Source organism: Stegodyphus dumicola, chromosome 1, assembly GCF_044657685.1.
Source record: "Stegodyphus dumicola isolate Sdum_Otavi_A_Nest chromosome 1, ASM4465768v1".
Classification (NCBI taxonomy): domain Eukaryota; kingdom Metazoa; phylum Arthropoda; class Arachnida; order Araneae; family Eresidae; genus Stegodyphus; species Stegodyphus dumicola.
In genome coordinates this window covers 19911065-19932055 of record NC_140768.1, presented here as the reverse complement: position 1 = coordinate 19932055, position 20991 = coordinate 19911065, and the positions used below count along the sequence as shown (strand labels likewise).

The window sequence follows — 20991 nt, the reverse complement described above, 5'->3', positions numbered from 1 at the left end:
ATTGATAAACAGGAATGGTTAGATAAACAAAGGATATGCTTTTATCCATTTTTTGTAGCAATTCGTTTTTTGTTTGATGGACATCGAAACATACTTTCGTTTTCTAGATCCTTTGGGAGCTCCAGCATCGGAAATTCTATTTGACATAATCGAAAGTTCAAGCTTACTTTTAGAAAATTGCTCTTACAGTCTGCAAAAAATAATAAGCCGGATCCAATTTGAAGATTAAGGAACAACGCAATTATCAACATTAACTGAAATAGATAATTAGATAATTTTAGCTTATACCGTCCGTTATACATTAAACGCGCACGCGAAAACGTATTCTGCACTTGCGCAGATGCATATGCGCAGTCGTAAATGTCTTGCGCGCACGAGTAAAACGCCTATGCGCATGCGTCAATGCGGCGCATGCGCAGAAAGATTTTAGCTTTGAGGTCCGGATTATAGATCATTCCGGATTACGGGTGTCCGAATTAACAACTTTTGACTGTAGTTAATTTATATTTAGTGTGTATCTACATAGAATTTCTGGCAGCATACATTTAACATTTATGGAATGTAGTTTTTTTTTAATTAATAAATATAAAATGAAAAGAAATTTCTATCTGTTACTCTTTTTTTTAATGATTCAAATAACTATTTCCTAAAGTGCTTACTCTATATGTATGTCAGATGCACTGTGTTGTTTCAAATGTTTGTCTTCTTTTTTTTAAGTTAATTTTTAATTAATTTTGTTAATTACTGTAGAAAAGCTATTGTACTATGATTCTAAACTAATAAGTGGACTGTATAGCAAAAGAACTAACTAATTTATTTACAGTAATTAACTATTCAGATCTAATACTTGCTCTGGCATGTTGCTTAGCCGAATCCAGATGGCCAAGTGAGAGTTTCTCTACTTATCCAACAGGTGGCGCTGTATTCTAACTTAACATACCGCCGCCCGTTGAAATTACAAATTTCAACATGTAAATTAGAAACAAACATACAATTTAACAATTCAAGAAAAACTAATTCTAGAATACAATATGAAAGCTAATAGATAATTTTTCATCATTGAAAATAATATAAAATAATTTTAAGAACATAAGCATTCACTATGCTACAATCGAACTTATTCTTTAAACAGTTCCATTTTAATGTAAAGCACAATTTTCAATAAGAATATAATGTAAACTAAGCATTATTATCCTGGATAGGTAATAAACAAATTTTACTAATACATCGAATATACACACCATTTGATGTTTTCACTTTAACAACTCTGGCCTTATTATCTTAAATGACTTAATACCTGCTTCCCATAAACCACCAAATTTCGGTTCTCTAAGTGAAATTAGTTTCCAATTTATGCCTTCAGATGTTAAGAAATCTGCTATGTCAGAATTAGATTTAAGGACTAAATTATGCAATTTTTTTCAGTTCTGATTTTGCACCAACCATATTAGTACCGTTATCTGACATTATAGTATTACATTTTCCACGTCTAGCAATAAATCTTTTAATAGTAGCAAGTAATGAATCTGTGGTTAAATCAGTTACTACCTCTAAATGTACTGCTTTAATAGCTAAACATATGAATATAGCAATGTACACTTTTGCATAATTACCCTTTCTCTGATTCTTATACTTGATGAGGAATGGACCAGAAAAATTGAGTCCATATATTAAATACAAACCCTGGGTTAACTCTTTCACCAGATAAATTTCCCATAAGTTGTTCACATACAAATGGTTTAACCTTAAAACATGTTACACTTTCATATACAACTTTTCGAGCTATATCTCGACCATTAATAACCCAAAATTTACTACGAACCTGATGCAATAGTGCTTGAGCACCAAGATGTAAATATTTAACATGGTAATACTGAAAAATTAATCTATTGAATACATGATCTTTTGGCATTACATAAGGAAACTTTTGGTTGTAATTAAGATTACTATTGGCAAGTCTGCCTCCTACTCTCAAAAGAGAATCATTATCTAGAAATGGACATAAAAATTTTAACTTACTTTTGGAAGAAACACAATTCTTATTTTTTAAAGATAGAATATCCTTGCTAAAATTTTGTAACTGTACATACCTGATCATGATTTTCTCAGCGTCATCCAATTCTTCAACAGTTAGAGAACCTATTAAATGTTTTCCCCAACAATTGGCTATAAATCTACAAACAAAACTTAATATACGAATAATATGAATGTAGTTATTACTAATGTTAAGAATATGATCTAAAACAAGGGAATTAGAGTTCACATTTAGATAACTAAGTCATTATCCTTAAGTTTGAGTTGTTTGACGTATTCCACATTATCCATATCAGATGAAATTAATTCACAAGGATTAGTCAAAAACCTCTCCTAAGTCAAGAGAGTTGGTCCATACCACCATAAATCATTATGAAGAAGATCTTTAGGTTCAGCTCCACATGATATCAAATCAGCTGGATTACTGTGAGTGCTAACATTGCAGTCATGCTTCGAATAACAGATACTCTATTAGCAACAAATGTCTTTAGTTGATAAGGTTCCTTCTTAATCCATGCCAACACTATTGACGAATCAGTGAAGTAATACACCTTGACTATAGGCAGCTGAATAGCCTCTAATATTGTTTTCATTAGTTTTACCAACAGAACTGCACCACAAAGTTCCAAACGAGGAATGGTAATTGACTTCAGAGGTGACACATGAGATTTGCTGCACAGAAGTCTTGATGAACATTCATTTGAAGATGACATACATTTCACATAAATTGCAGCACCATAGGCTTTCTGACTAGCATCACAGAATCCTATAATTTCTACTTGCTGTAATCCATTGGTTAGAACAAATCTAGGGATGCGATAATCGTTGACTATTTTGAGACTATGCAGAAATGCCTTCCATTCTTCAAAGTAATTTTTAGGAAGAGGTGTATTCCAATTTAATTTTAGAAGCCAAAGGTTTTGTAGAAATATTTTAGCTTTTGTCGTAACAGATCCAATTAAACCTAATGGATCACAGAGGCGACCTATCGTTGATAAGACATCTCTTTTCGTGCCTGTTTCTTCAAAGTCAGGTATCTTTAAATCGTAAGAAAAGCAGTCTGTAGACGTATTCCATGACATTCCTAAGGCCTTTGTAATTTGAGGCTTATCCGTAACTTGAAAGGAGTAATCCTGAGTAGCACTTTCTTTATTCTTCAATAATTCTGGATTGTTTGAACACCATTTGTGTAACTGCATTCCACCACATTCTAGAAGACAGGTTAACTGTGTCTGCAACTCCTTGGCTTCTTGCATCATATTAGCTCCAGTGATAATGTTGTCCATGTAACAGTCCTTCAGTATGGCTCTTGAGGCATGAGGAAAGTCTGTCGCTTCATCCATTGCTAACTGCTTCAACTATAATAGCTATAGGACAGTATAATATAATAACTATAGGACCCTTGTTGCAAGGAATGGTGCATTTGCTGTTCCATATGTTACAGTCCTTAGACGGTAAGTCTGCACAGGACTACCAACTGATTCCTTCCACAAGATCAACTGCAGGTTTCGTTGAGATGGTTCAATAAGTATTTGTCTGTACATCTTCTGAACATCAGCTCCTAATGCATAGTTCTACTTTCGAAATTTAATAATAATAGAAAATAAATCTTCTTGAGGTATTATCCCTTTCATTGAGTTCAGTGACTTTCCGTTGCTAGTAGCCGCGGATGCATTAAACACAACATGAAGCTTGGTAGAGGCTTTCTCTGGCCGATAAACTCCATGATGACTAAGATAATTGCAAGTCGATGTTTGAATTTCTTGAACTTCTTCCATGTGTTTTAGATCCGTATATTCCTTAATAAAATTCTTATATAATGTTTTCATATTCGAATTACTTTCTAGTCGATTTCACACTTGATGCAATCTTTTCTCAGCCAGCGTTTTCGATTCTCCTAATTCTACGCCTTCCTTTATGGGTAACTGAACTACATATCTTCCATCATTTTGTCTATAGTGAGTACGCTTGAAATGTTCTTCACAGTATTTTTCTTCTTCACTCAAAGCATCCTGGATATTCTCAATGGATTCAACTTCCCAAAATCTTTTCAAAATTTCTTCAACTCTTTCTTCACTATTTAGAACTAAACCACAATAATTTACTTCTGAGTTACTCTTGCATGCACCAGACGCGATATATCCAAAAACTGTTTCTTGGAATATCAACGGTTGATTTTCTATTTGAAACTGTCCTTGTTTTAAAATCTCAAAGAACAATTCGGCCCCTAATAACATATCTATTTTGTTAGGTGTTCCAAATTGCGGATTCGCTAATTCAATATTAATGGGAATATTTAATGACTGCACATCTAAAGTCCTTGATGGAGTTACATTGGTTATTTTAGAAATAACTAAACAATTAACTGATCTTACATATGTTAAATCCTTATTCGAAATCTGTACATTTAGTTGATAATTAATATTTATAACGTTCTCATTAATTCCGGATACAGACCCTATATGTTATGGTACTGACTGTTTACACGTTTTCAACAGAAGTTGTGGTCATACTGCCTGTAGCAGGAGTATGGAGTTGTAGGACCCAAATTATTGACATTTGATTTTTTTTTTTGTGTGTCATAGTTTCTAATGGCAGTACTAATTGCATATTATAATTGTTTATAATTGGTCACATAGCTAAAATTCATAATGTACTACAATGTTGACAGTTCATCACATAGAAATCAGCACCTTTTGTTGGTGTACACATTGTGTTGTAATATTTCTTTTGTTGGTTGCTTGTGATTAAGCCACCACACATTTTGCTTTCTGTGTGTCTTTCAAAATTTTGTATCTGCTATCTGGACCATGTTTTTTGTGGAACTGAGTATCCAGATTTTTTTATCTTGTCTATAGCTGTTATATATCTAAAAGTCGCTGCTGGTATGACATATTGGCTTTTAAACGTATGTACTGTGATTTTTAAACTTTTTAATGCTTCTGCGTTAACTACTGTATCGCAGATGATTAATTTCAAGCTTATGGCCAACATTACTAGCATGGAACTTTGGGATCGGTCTGTTCATAGTACCTTTACTTGGTTCATAGTACCTTTACTTGGCATGCTGGCAGTGTGTGCTTTATTCACATCAGCAGTTTCAAACATGTTATATGCAAGTTTGAACTTATGCAAAATAACTAATTTCATATTTTTTTGCTCCATTGTGTTACAACATGCTTGTGATTGGCATTTAGTAATTTCTATTATAAAACATGTCTTTTACTTATTTTTGTGATTTGGTTTTGTTATAATTGGCCTGTTGTTATAAAACAATGCAATATTTGTGCTAGGTTTTTCACCAGTTAATTTTTGCTCATTTTTTTTGCAGCGTTTACATAATGTAAATTTTATGTCTTTGGAGTTTGTGTATATTTTCTGCATTTTATTAATATATATTAATTTGTTTTAATAGATATATCAAGAATGTCTGCCAACATTACAAATATTTGATGTCCTCATAAAAGTTATTTGCAATACAATTGGTCAGATTCAGGTAATTATTGTGTGTATGTGATTCTTCATTAATGTACAGGTCATTCCAATATGAATTTCAGTTTTCTAGTGTGATTATTTTCTATTTAGGCTTATATATGTTGTTGATTGAAGCTTAACTATAGAGCAAGCACATTGTAATATGGAGCCATCATAAATGGCTGTATGGGCCAAAAATATTCATGAGTTAGTGGTATTTATTTATAGCAGTAAAAAAAGTGTCTATTCATGATTGCACTATTGGACCTTCCCCCTCTCTCCATGAGAAGGTGATTATGATATACTTGAATATGCTAAAGAATATTGTTTCTACAGATAGAACAATGTGAAGAGGTTCATTCAATAGAATGAAACCATAATACATTATGCAACAATTGTGTGAACTTAAATCGTCAATTGATTTCATGGAAAATAATCAGAAGAGATTCCCTTGATAGATCACTGCAGTGTCCTAGTATCTTTCCCGGGGGTTTTATTTTGGGAGATAATGTAACTGTAAAAAACAGTATATGTGTCCTGTTCCTCTTTTTTCCCCTTCTGTAACTTCTGTCTTTGAATCATTAAAAAAATATATTAATCTTGATCTGGCTAGTTATTTATCAGATAATCCATAGTATAAAAAATTCTTTAATTTTTCAAATATTTATAATTAGCTTATAATTTATATACATTTAAGTGAATGTTATTTTGTATATATCCATGTTCATTCTGTATGTATTCATTATAAAGCAATTTATGCAAGGAGGTTATTTACTTTTATATTGTAAACTAATAGGAGGACTATCTGTTTAGAGTAATTTCATTGTCCTTTTATAAGTTCATGAACTTTACACGTTTTTTTTTTTTTTTCCCTTTACTCCACATCATTAGTTATGTCACTTGTGAACATAATCAGGCTAACAGTAGAGAGAAGGACAACCTTGATCCAGACCACTGACCAGCCCAAACACGATAGTACATCCAACTCTCCAGATTTTATCTAAATATTAGGTTAAATAGTATGCAATTTTAGACAATATAGAATTTTAACTTTAAACTTAAAAGGGTTAAATGCATTTTAAAAGTATCTAGAAAGTTCCCTTCATCAATGGTAAAAATAATGCATCTTTGAATTTTATGAGGTAAACTACTGAGCATTTTAAGAATGCATTTAGCCATAACTGTATTCATATTTGCATATCTTTTTGTCAAGGCAGAGTCAAACAGAAAACTTCTGATTCTTTTTTTGTTAAGCATTTTTTCAGTTACCTATATTTCAGTGTGTTTTGAGTTTTGCATTCAAACACCTTTCTTAAGTTATCACCATACTGCAGTCCTAAAGTATCACCGTACAATCAGACTTTGATAAAGTTCAAGTTTGAAAATTCAGCTTATTGCAGAAAGTTTTAATTTTGAATTCTACAGTATTCATTTTAGTTTTTAAAAAATTATGATTTGTGGTCATTATACAACTATAGTTGGATTATTTATAATAATGATCCAGTTCTCAACAAATTTAAAAGTTTAGAAATCAAGAACATTAACAGCTATGACTTTGAAAACCTTTATACTTCTCTACCACTAGATGGAATTTTTACTAGTTTAATGCAACTCCCACAATTTTTTCCTGACATGCTTAACATCCTTTAAATTGATAGATGAAAAACTTGAATTGTGCATTATTTAATAACTACATTAAATTCAACAATAAGATCTTTCAGCAGGTGAGAGGAATACCAGTGGGAGCAAACAGTTCAGCACAAATATGTAATCTATTTCTTTTTGCTTATGAATATAAATTGCAACTAAGTTTGAATAAGAATGAATTAAAGTTATTTGCATATACATTTAGATACATTGATGATATTATAACTTTCAATAATAATTCTGCTTTTGAGCAATTCAAAATTTACCCAAATAGGCTAACACTTAATAAAACTATTACTAATCAAGATACCATTGAATACCTAGACCTACTTATAATTAAACACAGCAAAATTAAATTATATGATAAAAGGAGGAATTCCCAGTATAATACTATTAAACTAATTAATTGGGACTCTAATATGTCTAGAAAAGTAATAGGTAACACTTTTTATAGCCAAATAATCAGAATAAAAAATATATGTACTGAAATAGAAGATTTATAGGAAGAAATAATAAAGTTAATTAATGTTCAAGTTAATAACCAAGTCCGAACACAATTTATTAATTTATATATTAAAAAGGCAGGCATTAACTTTTCTTTATAATTTTTGACATTATCTTAAACCTTAACTGGAGGGTAATGGAGGATTTTGAAGAGTTAAGGGATTATCTTGTAAATATTTGTAAAAAATGTATATAATTAAAACTAAATTATTTTCTTTTACTATTGAAGGGCCAACTCTTTTCAAAAGTCTCAACTATAGCCCAAATTGAGTGAAGATTTTTATCTTTTTCTAATTTTCCTTACTTTTTGGCCAGTATTTAGTAAGTTTTGATTAAACCTGTTGAAATTCAATTTTAATAAATTAAGACCATTACAATAAATTTCTTACTTTAATTTAAAACATTTAAAATTTTTTTTTTCAAAATTAAAATTAGTTTTACTTCAAATAAATTTTGTGTACATTTTTTTCAAAAACATTTTCGATTTTTTACAATCCTTAATAATTTGCAACCATTTTTTCACATTGTTACAGTTAGCATTTTCACAATTTTTTACACATTTTTACAAAAAAAAAAAAAAAAAAAAATTGCGACAGTACACACATTTTACACTATTTAAAAGTTTACAGAATAGGTTTTTAAAATAGATCTAACAGATAGCAGCTTAACACTCAACCTTTTATTAGCGCCCTCTATTTATGAAGTTAGAAGAAACACACTATTTAACATCACTTAGTTTGGCATGCTGCTCTACTCTCCAAATACAAATATAGTTGGTAAGTTAAATTAAAACTAACTATTTACTTGCCTTTTTAGTATTATTTGTGTATTTTTCATAAATGGTATCTAGTTTCTTTTTGATTTACTATATGCATAATTCGTGTCGGGGAAGTTTTTGTAGACAAGAGTTTCTAAATTACTTTGGTTTTCTACCCTTAATTGACTTTATAATAATTTTAAGAATTCTAGTTTTTATTTGCTAATTTCTCAAAATTCCACTTGTTTAAATTTCTTTTTTGTAATTCACAACATTTGGTTTTACTTTTGGTTTTGAATTTTCCTTTTACCCTTGCCTATATGGATGACAAAACACGAATTAAATAATTGAAGATCTAGGTTTAAAGACAACTTCCCCTTGATAAGTCTGTCTCCTGCCTGCTCAACAAGTATTCACTTATGCATTTTTATAAATTTTTAGGATTAAAAAGTTTATTGGAATTCTATATTTATTCATAGATTTTGATACTTGCACTTGATTTGCATATCCTCTCAGAATTTAAATGATATTATAGATTAGTTTGCAGCAATAATTAATCATTTATTTGTAATTCAATTTCATTTAAAATTTAATTAACTTTAAATTTGCTTTTTACAAAAAGAATGTTTGCTACATTCAAATTTCATTCCTTACAGCAATGGCACAAGAAAATTATTTTAATTTATAAATTAAAAGAAAAATTCTTAAAATTGAATTAAAAAAATGGAACTATTAAATTTTATAACAAATTAAGCTATAAATTGAAAAAGAATTTTAACATTTTTTTATAAATTCCAAGAAATATTATGAAGAACTTTAAAAAAATACTTTAAAGTGAATACAGAAACCATTTATTGATATCTCATTGCTTCAATTGACTCTTAAAGGGGTAATAGTTTAAAACATTAAAACCCGAATATTTAAAGAGTACTGAATTCACAATTCGATCCATTTGACTTTTTTGAGCAAAAATAAAGGCAAAAAGAATAAAAAACAATAATTACATTTGCACCCACTTTCAAAGAGTCAAGCAGTTACCCTGATGTGATTTCAGTCTCTACAACAAAATAGTACAATATATTTTAAACAAATTAAAATAAAAGACAATGATAAATGTAAAATACAAATCTGGTTTTCAACATGTCAGTCTACAGAGGAATTAAAATGATCAATTTAACCATAAAATATAAAATTATTAAAATTTTTTGTGCAACAAATTTTGCCAAATGGCAAAGAGAATATTAAAAAATTTAGTAGCAAAATATCAAAAGCTTCCACTCAAACCTATATAATAAAAGTGGGAAATTTCTATTTAAATAAAATAATAAGAAAAGCTTACTAGAATTTCTAAACAAGACAAAAGTGATGAAAAACTTGCGATCAAAGTTAAAATGGTGTTAAATTTCAGCTTTCAAACGTGTAGCATGGAAAGTATGGAGCAAGTTTGCCATTTCTTGTGAAAATCATTCATGTACTATAATAGTCAAACTAGACAATGTAATTTAAACAAAAGCAATGCCAAGGCTGTCAAAGAGAAATTTGGCAGCCGAAAGCAAGAAGGAAGATTAACAAATTTATTGTACAAGTAGCAAAATATATTATCAAGATGTAAAAATTAAATCAAAATTTTGGTGGTTAACAGTCAAACAGGAAGATCCTGCATCAAAATTCAAGCAAAAACAATTTACCGGAAAACTTAGAACCAAAATTTAAATAAAATGGTAATTACCTGGTTATGATATAACTGAGAATTAAATTTAAAAAATTGAATGTAGCAAATGCGTAGAAAGCTGCAAACCTGTTTGTTAAAATGAAGAAGTGTTGAGAAATTTAAATTAAGATTATAAATTATTGAAGTCATGTAGTATGCTGCAAAATTAATCATATAATCAAGATATACTAATTAAATAAAGAAATCAAAATTTTGGTGGTTAACCATGTAACAGGAAGAACTTGCATCAAAACTAGAATAAAAACAAAGCAATTTATTAAAAATCATAGAATCAGAATGCAGATTAGAAAGTTAACTATGTTTATAGATATAATTGAGAATTAAAATAATAAATAAATTGAATAGTTGTGCTAAAAGCTACAAATCTGTCTGTTAAAATAAACAGAGTTAAGAAATTTGTTGTTTATTATATAAATGTATTCCTTATATTATGTATACAATTCCATAAACACTGAAATAGCTTTTGAATGCAGAACTGGAGTTGGGAATATTATGACTGACCTGTAATATAGGACAATCTGTTGTGCATATAGAGGCAGATTTGTAAAGTTATCTCCTATTACAGAATCTATGAGCAACAGCTAAGCAGTCGGTTGCAAATGTCTCTGCATGTACCAATAACTTAAGAAGAAACTCTGAAATGCAGATCCATTGGTATCTGATCATCAGTATAAGTACACTCTTTTGAAAAAAAAATCGAAGCACCCAGAAGGACTTTTGCGATTGTGATGAAATTTGGTATGGAAAAACATCTTGATCAAACATACAAATGATCAAAGTTTCAAGGCAAATGAACAGGAATTGTATCATACAATTCGCAAAGTATAAAACCAGTAACAGAGGCAGAAAATTTATTTTTGTTGCTGCCATTGCAATACCCTAAAGAAGCAACTAAAGATGCCACTGCAACAATATCGAAGACCGTACAGACAACTAAACCACTTCGAATGTGGTTGCGTGAAGCTGGGTGGTCATACCGAACAATAGGCCGCCCGCCACCTGCAGTGTTCAGACACTGCCATGCAGAGATGTTGGCAGCAATGGTTGGTACAAGGAAATTGCCGATGAAATGAAAGGCTCTGGAAGGCCAAGGAACACAAATGCAAAGCTAGATAGAATGGTTGTTTGCCTGGCCCAAACCTACCCAACGGTATCATTGTCGACTATTCAACGCACTACAGCCACGTCTATATCTCCTATGGTACCGTCCACCATCTCACAGCACTTGTGAGGAGGGGTTACATTCACAGAGGCCTTTAAGACTTTTGCCTTTGACCCCACAAGATTGTGTAGTCGTCTGGAGTGCTCTCGCAGCCTATCATCATGGCTGCCATCAGACTGGCATCGCATAGTGTTCAGCGAAGAATTCCGCTCCACTCTTAAAGCAGATGACCACCATGTTCTTGTTTTTGGAGAGGACAGGGCCAGTGGTCCCAATCAGCCTTTCTAAAACATGTGGACTTTGTAAAACTTGTTTGTGATGTTGTGGAGTGCTATTTCTTATGACAGCATGTCATCTTTAGTCATCCTTCGTACATCTTTCACAGCTCAACGATATATTGATATCATCCTGCGGCTGGTTGCATTACCCTTCATGGCACAACATCCTGGAGCCATTTTGTAACAAGATAATGCCAGGCCACATACCCCTTGCATATCTCTGGACTGTCTCTGTGCGGTTGATAGACCTTGCTGGCCAAGGAAGATTGCTGGCCTGGAAGATCACCAGAAATGGAAATTCATTTGAATAGTCAATGAGAATGTGATAATATTTAAAATAAGGATTCTTCTTCAAGCAAAGCAAATTAAAAAAGATTTAATGTAAGATCAGAATTTATCAAAAAGATGGCAAACAAGTGAATATGAAATAATCAAAAATAATGTGCCAGGATTTTATTAAGGAGTGTGGCATGGTATTTTAGTATCTGCTATTACACAGTATCTGTACTTATTGAATGATGCAAAAAATTTATCTCACTTAATATAATTTTATTTATTGTACAACTGCTTTATGCTTACATTTTAATTTAATTTATTTATTTTAATATTTCTTTCTTTCTTTCTTTTTTTTTTTTTTTTTTTTTTTTTTTTTTTGTGTGTGTGTGTGTGTGTGTGTATGTGTAGACTCTGGCTATGGAAACTTTGGTGAAAGCATGTGAAGCAGCATCCGGGGGTGAATATTGCTCTTTTGCTGGTATGCCAGAAATAAATGTGCTGTTGTTTGCCCTCTTGCTAAGCGAAGAAAAAGCAAGATTAGCAGCATTACAAGTAAGTAATTTGTAATTTTTCAATAATTAAAATTTTTAATTTATAACGTAGTTCCTTAGCTTTGCAATAAATTTTTAAAGATGTACTATTTGCAAAGCATTATATTTATTTATTATCATTGCTTCAGCACTTGTTTCAAAGTAAACCTTATAAAATAGATTATATTTGATTCTATGAAAAAAGAAAGAAAAATATGAGACATTCTGTACATTTATAAACATTTAGGATTTAATTTATAAAAGTTGAAAACTGAAGAAGCAGTGCAACCTTTTATCACTGTAGGCTTATGCATGCTTTCATCGTGTTAATTTTGTATGCTACTTTGCATGTTCATAGAACTTCTAGATTCCTTTGTAAAAGTCAGTTTGTTATCTTTTATGGGCAGCAGCTCTCTCTCAGATGAGAAAACATGCTGTGCACCAATGGCTGAGTTATAAAATCATGCAAGTTTGTTACTCTCATACCCTTGGTGACTTTATCCGTGGTCACCATGTCCCACAGTGCCTAGAAGACTATTGTTAGATGCAATAGCCTTTCATGAAAATAGCTAAACCAATAGATATGAATGCAGCTAATTTTTTTTTTTTTTTAAATTCAATGATTTGACAATTTATTCTAGAAAAAAACAAAATTTACAGAACTACCCTTAAATTAATTTTGGATAAGTTTGTTTGAAGAATATTCAAACTATCAAAACACTATTCATATTTTATTTCCTTTAATGACTGTGTATTTGTGCAAGTTTGGTTTTTCAAATTGCTCTGCTACAAAATCCAAATACGGAAACAAACTTGATGATGCATCTGATTTCAGAGTTCAGGTTTCTAACAATTTGCCTGACATTAAAAGAATTTGTAATAAGTGTGGCATAAAAATTGGATTTATTTATCTAATATACTTGTGTTGTTATTTATTATAATTAAAAACCCAGATTTACTCTAATGTTCTTTAAAATTTTTAGAAGTTAAAAGTGTTCCGCTGTGAGTTAAGTTTGGTAAACACTGCCTTAGTTAGTGTAGTGTAACTAAAATGCATTTTTAATTCAGATTTCATTTAAATTGTTCTCTTGTGTAATGATTTATTTCATAATTCTTAGAATCTTATTTCATTAATAAATATTGTTTAGAACACACATTTTGAGAAAATATTGCAAGATTTAAAATTAATATATATTAAACATACAATTGTTTTAAAACATTTTAATTTTTGTACATAATATAAAAGTGACTATATGTTTTACATTTCATATTTAAAGTTGTAATATTCTTGTTTTCAATTTTGCATTTTTATAAATGCCGTAATCAGTCTTCATGGTGAAACTAGACTTCTAAACAAATAGCTGCATAAGTGTTGTTGTAGGCACATTAACCAAATTCTTTATATAAATTCCAGATTTAGTAATGATTATTATTTTAAAAAATATTTCAATTTCTTTTTCTTTGTAGGGCTTAATGACATTACAAATAGTGTTGCCAGATCCTCAATCTAATCATGAAAATGGCATGCGTGTTGTACAGCGTATTTTTGTTTCTTGTTTTGATCCTGTTGAACAGAACCATAATACTGCTGAAAAGTAAGTTATACTTACATGATTTTAAGTATGCACATCTTGATTTCGGAATATTTAACATTATTTTTAATTTTGATCAGTATATTTTTTCACCCCCCCCCCTCTTAAACTAAAGAATTATCCAAAAGAAAATGTTTAGATATGCTAAATTTTTAATTCATATAAATATTTATTTATTTATTTATAAATATTTTAATTTATATAAATGAAATTTTTAATTTCATTTAGACTTGTTCTTAATGACAAAGGAATCATGTTCATTGAATAGGGGAAGACTTACTTGAATGAAGCTCTGAAGTGAAAGAAGGATATATTTTTATTTTACAAATGCCAAACATTATAGCACTTAAGCCATTAGTTCATAGACTCTCCAGTACTTTTTAACAATGTCCTCATATCGAGAAAGTGCAATACAGTTATTTAAATGTTCAAAAATCATCGGCTGATTGGAGTCACACAAAATAGTTTGGGAAATCCACCACTCCAACTGGTCGGCCTTCTGTTGTCACCGATGATTTGGTAAGGAAAGTTGATGAAGCAATTCATGAGAACAGACGCTTCACAATGACAACTCTTTCAGAGGCATACCCATGAATTTCACGTACTGTTTTGTTCGAAATTGTGTCTGACTGCTTGAATTATCGCAAACTGTATTCCCGATGGGTTCCAAAAATGCTCACTGATGTTCACAAAACAAAGCGACTTGGTAGTGCCCTGACATTTCTCACGCGGTACAGTGATGAGGGAGAAAACATTTTAGACCAAGTTGTGACAGGTGATGAAACTTGGGAGTGCCATTTCACACCAGAATCGAAACAACAATCGATGGAGTGGAGACACACTCATTCTCCGAAAAAACAAAAGTTCAAAGTGACAATGTCATCACAAAAAATCATGTGCACTGTCTTCTGGGATAGGAAAGGTGTTTTGCTTACTGAATTTCTTCCCAGAGGTGAAACCATTAATGTGGCACGATATTGTGAGACTTTAGCAAAACTAAGGCGTGCCATTCAAAACAAACGAAGAGGAATGCTCAGTAAAGGAATTGTGTTGCTCCATTACTATGCTCGGCCCCATACTGCTGGTGTCACTCAATCGTTAATTCGACAGTTTCATTGGGAGCAGTTCGATCACCCGCCGTACAGCCCGGACTTGGCGCCGTCCAACCATCACTTGTTTCTGCACAAGAAGCGCGAGCTTGGTGGCAAGCACTTTGTTTCTGACGATGACACGAAAAATGCTGTGGAGTCGTTATCGAAACTGGCGGAAAGTTTCTTTGATGATGGTATACAAAAACTGGTCACCCGCTATGACAAGTGTTTGATCATTGGCGCAAACTATGTTGAAAAATAGTTTAAGACATGTATTTTCATGTAAAAATAAAATTGGATTCGAAAAAATTGTTTTACTTACTTTTTTTTTTTTTTTTTTTTTTTTTTTTTTTTCAAAATGGTACTTAGTTTCCGAATACGCCTCGTATAAGTACCTGTAACTTAGATATGAGTGGTAAGCATGATGTAAACTAAAGCAATTCAAAGATAGCATCCTAAGGCATGACATGCCAGAAACAATTCAGCTGACTTCCCATTTCATTAGTACTCTGGTATGAATACTGCAGTGTAACATCATTATCCTAAACATATTTGATTTGCCAGAGCTTTAATGATCCAGTTTGCATATAAAATGGTGTTAGTACTATAAAAGACTGTCTTAGGAGATTACAGTGTTTAACTGGGCATATTTTTATTTAAAAATGGCATGTAAATTCTGGCATGAGAATAGTAAAACAAGTTGCAAAATGTCGCAGATCTACTGAATGTCTGGTAATGAATGTCTTGAGATCTGCCAAAGCTGCCCAGCTGTTAAAGAAATCATTTCCCAGATACTTGCTTCTAGCCTGAGGGCTGCTTTGATGATTATGATCATCAAGACTCACTATGTGTTGTGACTTCTGATTGAAGACCTCACAACTCTAGAACTCTGTCCCTCACTGATTTGGTCAGGTTGTTGTAAATAGTATGGGTGATCCTTACTACTCAGTAGAAGGGGACAGAAGAGAAACTTTATGAACTTCTATCCTTATTCCAGAAGCTATTTTAAGAATGGTGCAGAAGGGGATTTAACAGTGCATAAGTCAAGATAAAATGAGCCAGAATATATGAGAAATGAACCTAGAACTATATCTGTGACCCATAATTTTCAGCCAAATAAAGTGTAAAGGAAAAGTATAGCCTATCTGGGATATGTAAAATCATCTTTATTAAAAGCATGAAATTGCAACTGGATTAAGAATAAAACAAATGTGCATTTCAACCATCATTATATCTGTTTTCAAATGAATGGCTTTGGTTTGGCTGGATATAACAATTAACGACAACTGATCAGTCTATGAAATTTTCTAGTTTATTATCACATTAACACGAGGACATTGTTCATTAAACACAACACTCAACAATTGAACTTTGAAACAATAAAACTTTGAAAAGTGGCTAATAAAAGCTTAAGGCTTAGCTGAATTTCTTCTAAGCATGTTTTGCAATCTTCTGAATCCATTTCAGCTGCAGTAATATCTTAAGCATCATTAGGTCATATATCACATTTTCGCAAGGATATTAATTTTTCACTAAACACTCAGCAATAAACATTTATAATTCTAAAAATATGGGGTGATTTTCCTGCTTCAAAAAGGATATGTTCACTCCTTAGAAGTTTTTCAAACAGTTGACAATTTCCGTCCTATCACAGAAATACAGTACAAAAAATTAAAAGTATATTTTCTTTTTAAAAAATGATGCCCCCTTTTTTTTTCCTATGAATATTATGGTCATGTGCTATTACTACTTATACAAATTATTACAATAAGGTTTTTTTATGCCACATGAGAATTAGTGATAAACCATCATTATTTGTAAGTCTTATCATGGAAATGAAAAAACTGTTATCCTGATGTCAATAATCTGGTATTTCCGTTATGACTCATTATTATTCGGTAATTATGACGTCATTATTTGGTAAGTATTTTTTCTTCAATATTTCATACTTAGTGGGACAGTTTCCGGAGCCTATAAACTGAATGTTTATATTTTGAGAGGCAACGCGAATTTCAGGAGTTGGCGGATTTCAGGTCGTCAGATTTTCGGTATTTGACTGTATAAATACAAATAGTGAAGCTGTACCCATTTCACTGCAGAGCTCTGCAGGATCTGTATAGATTACTCTCAGTGATGCAGGAGCTTTTGTGATTAGCTATTGCAACAGTATAAAGCTGATAATTCTTTCACTGTACATCTCTTGCTGATGAATGAAGTATGTTTCATATGTGATAGGATGCTCAACTGTCTCAACAGTCATCAGTGGTCACAGTCCATTTCTCATGTGCAGTCTTCTCACAAAGACATAAAATCACCTGGCTGTGTGAATGTATACTGGGTAATTACATTATTGATTATATCTGCCACTTCCATATATCACTTAACATTCATATTTTCTATTTCTCCATGATGTTTCTTGATTTCATACCCTTATTGGTACTACATGATCTTTGGTTCCAGCATGATGAAACTCTGTCATATTTTAACTCTGCTATGTGCGATTGTTTTGTTACAGAATAGGTAAATTGCTAGATTGAGCATGAAGATCTGGTTATGTGGCTACCAAAATAACCTGTCCTGCCAACTTTGAATTTCTTTCTCTAATGTCATTTGAAGGGGATTTGTATTTCAGACTTCGCTTATTGCAGAAAGAAATTTATTGGTTCATCTTCATATGCTATATTTGCTGTTATGTCCACTGTGCTGATAGATTGTGTTCAATCAACTATTCAACACAAGCATGCATTAGTGTATGCAGCAGTCATTTTGAGTATCTTATATAAATATAAGGCCATGCATACTAATATTTGTTTCCAACAAAGCTTGCTTTACATCTAACGAATGTGTTGTCTTATCTTTCATGTTTTTCTCAAACAAAAATTTCTTTTTAAAAAAAATACTGTATTCTGTCTGTGGAAACAAACCTTGTTTGTGTGGAAACAAATCACAAGTACAAGTTTATGTAGTCTCGATGGGACATCCTGTAATATATAAGTACTGTTACGTGGTTAGATATAATGAAAAGCAACTTTATCAGTGCTGTTAGTGAATTTTTCACTAGCAGATTGTCTTGGTATTCCTTTTGTATTCTCCACTGTTTTCATGCAGTTAAGTCTATATGAGCTTATACTGTTTAGGTATCTACTTTTATCCAAAAAAGGGGAAAAAAAAAAAAACTTGTATTTGTGGCAATTTTTAAACAATATTGTTGATTGATTTCGAGGGCAGTCAAATATGGGTTCATCATAACAGGAGGGGGGGAGAGAGAAAGAATTTTATTTTGCTCATTTTCTATAATTATCTAAAATTGCTTTATTGTTCATTTTTAATGTTACATTAGTGTTCCCCACCCCCCAGTCACCAATCTGCTATCTTAATTATTCTGGCATTTGAGCTCTGATTTTGTTATTTTGAGTATAGTGTTTTTGTTTTTTGGTGAACTTTCATGTTGGTTATTGTTATGATTTCTTAAATGTTTGCCTGTTTGGGTTAAAAAATTTAGATGTAGTAAATGCAAGAAAAACTATGGATCTAAAAGTTAAAAGTACTTATTATTTTAAATGGAAGATTGTACCTTAAGTGCATCCATTTGCAGAATGCTCTTTTATGGTGCAAATCAAAAGATGTATAAATATTGTAAAATTTATATTTAAATTTGCTATTAATTATTAAAATATGGTCTACAGGATTGTTAAACACTTTCTTAATTAATATCATCTAATCTTTTTAGTTCAAATCATGTAATTTCTGATCTCTTTATTATGTTTTAAAAACTTTTTGAAGAAAACTTAGAAAATAATTATACTAATGCATATACAATGCTTTTTATATCTGGAAAACTTTGTAAAGAATTTATATTCCTCTACAGATTGTGGAATGATTTAGAATTCACAAAATGTGCTGAACTCTGCACTCTCATCCTAAATGACTTGATTAATCCAGAAGCCTTGGTGAGGCAAGCGGCAGCTGATGCTCTTGCTGCATTATTTCCTGATTTCCCTGAATATATAGCACCTACTATAGAAAAACTTCTAGAAATTTATCATGAAAAGCTATATGTAAGTTAATGCATGTTTCTTTGGCTAATAATGATTTTCGATCTGAATTCAGTCTTGAAGTTGTTAACAATGTTATTGAAAACAGGGTCTTTCTAAATGAATAATACCTTATACAGTCAAAGTCCGTAATCCAGACTCTTCCGGATTAGGAGTTTTTCCGGATTATAGATCATCAATTTAAATCTGTTAAGATGGCATGCAGAAATTATACAATTAAAAATATGAAACCGCAATTTATGAAATAAAGAGCAATTATGATCTAAAGGGTATCAAAATTTACAAAAAAAGCTTAATATTTATTTGTTTACTTTATTAAACATTTCTTTCAATGTAAGTTGTTTAAGTTGCTTCATTTTGTGTGCTAATACTTTCTCTTTAATTCTATAAACAGACATAATTTCTTGTTCAGTTACAGAGTTCTGTCCTGTAATTGCTGTGTCGAGAATACCGATTAACTTGTCAATTGAAATTTTTTTGTTTTCAATAACTAACAGTTTCTTCACTATCGGAAACATGCATGGATAAACGCTTTACGCGCATTAAACATGCATGCGTAAATTTGTGGCTTTGAGGTCTGGATTATAGATCATTCCAGATAATTAACGTCTGGATTACGGACTTTGTGCTGTAGTATTTATTACATAAAACTTAAAATTATAATTAATACATGAAATGAAAAAGCAACTTAAACAGTTATACCTATAAAATTACAAGTGTCCAATGTGAGCAGCAACTTAAACAGTTATACCTATAAAATTACAAGTGTCCAAGCATTGATTATTGTTTGTGGTGTAATTGTAGCAACAGCTGCTTCAGTCCTATTTCTTAGGTTGGGTAGGTCAGCTGGTAGTGGAGGCACATAAACGCAATCCTTTATGAACCCCCACAGGTAGAAATGACATCAATCTCTCACTCGTTCAGCACTCTCTTCACCAACCCTTGATCGTCCTGTGCTCTTTCCTTTTCAAAGGCATTTGGGATTTTCACACTGATGATACCATCTACGGATGTTATTATCACTTGGGGGATGACATCCGAACTTAATCCGGAATGCACGCTGTACAATAACTACAGATTCAATCTTTGCAAACTGCAGAACACAAAAAGCTTTCTGTTCACTAGTTGCCATTTCTGCTACTAGCGCTTTCTGCCGCATGCATGTACCAACAAACAGAACTATTTGAGTTTCTCTTTCATTTCATGTATAAATTATGATTTTAAGTTTTATACTACAAAGCATTAAAACACCAATATTCATTTAGAAACACCCTGTATTATAGTTTATTTTACTTCTAGCACAATTTTTTTTTTTTTTTTCTTTGTGAATTTTCAATTAATAAATTTTCTTTAAATCTTCCAAATCGATGGAATTTAGAGCAGATTTTCGGCAATAAAAATAAATGAAATTTAATTTTAAAATACATTAGAAGAATAATTGTTATTGACTTTATCATTTCAAATTGTTTATCTAGTTCGTTTTCTTACTTATGTACTCTTTTATATATGCTTAATATGCTTAAGCCAAATCAGCAAACATTTGACATGACTATTTTATTACACGATACAATAATTTTGTAAAGCTTATTAAACAAATGTAGTAAACTGCTTGTATTGAATATGTATTAAGTCTTATGGGCTAAATATTTTAGAATTGAAACAATGTAAAGTATCTTTATTTATTAATTTTTCATCAGTTTCAATTGATGAATTTCTTGACTAGTAATAAAATTTATTAAATTAATATTGTATATTAAATCACAAGCAAAAAAAATATGTACTTATCTCTACATATCTTATGAATATCCTATGTACTCCCTCTGTCCGAAAGTAGGACATTTGAAAAAGTTATAAAGATT

The 20991-nt window shown here is 31.2% G+C and overlaps 1 protein-coding gene across 1 annotated transcript in view; it reads left to right on the top strand.

Annotated features, from left to right (window-relative positions):
• Window positions 1-20991, top strand: part of l(3)80Fj (lethal (3) 80Fj) — a 160260-nt gene that overhangs the window by 61947 nt on the left and 77322 nt on the right. Inside the window, exons 25-28 of the mRNA XM_085813394.1 lie at window positions 5450-5530; window positions 12273-12416; window positions 13862-13989; window positions 18946-19135. Coding sequence (XP_085669520.1) covers window positions 5450-5530; window positions 12273-12416; window positions 13862-13989; window positions 18946-19135 — 543 coding nt within the window. The remainder of the gene's footprint in view (window positions 1-5449; window positions 5531-12272; window positions 12417-13861; window positions 13990-18945; window positions 19136-20991) is intronic.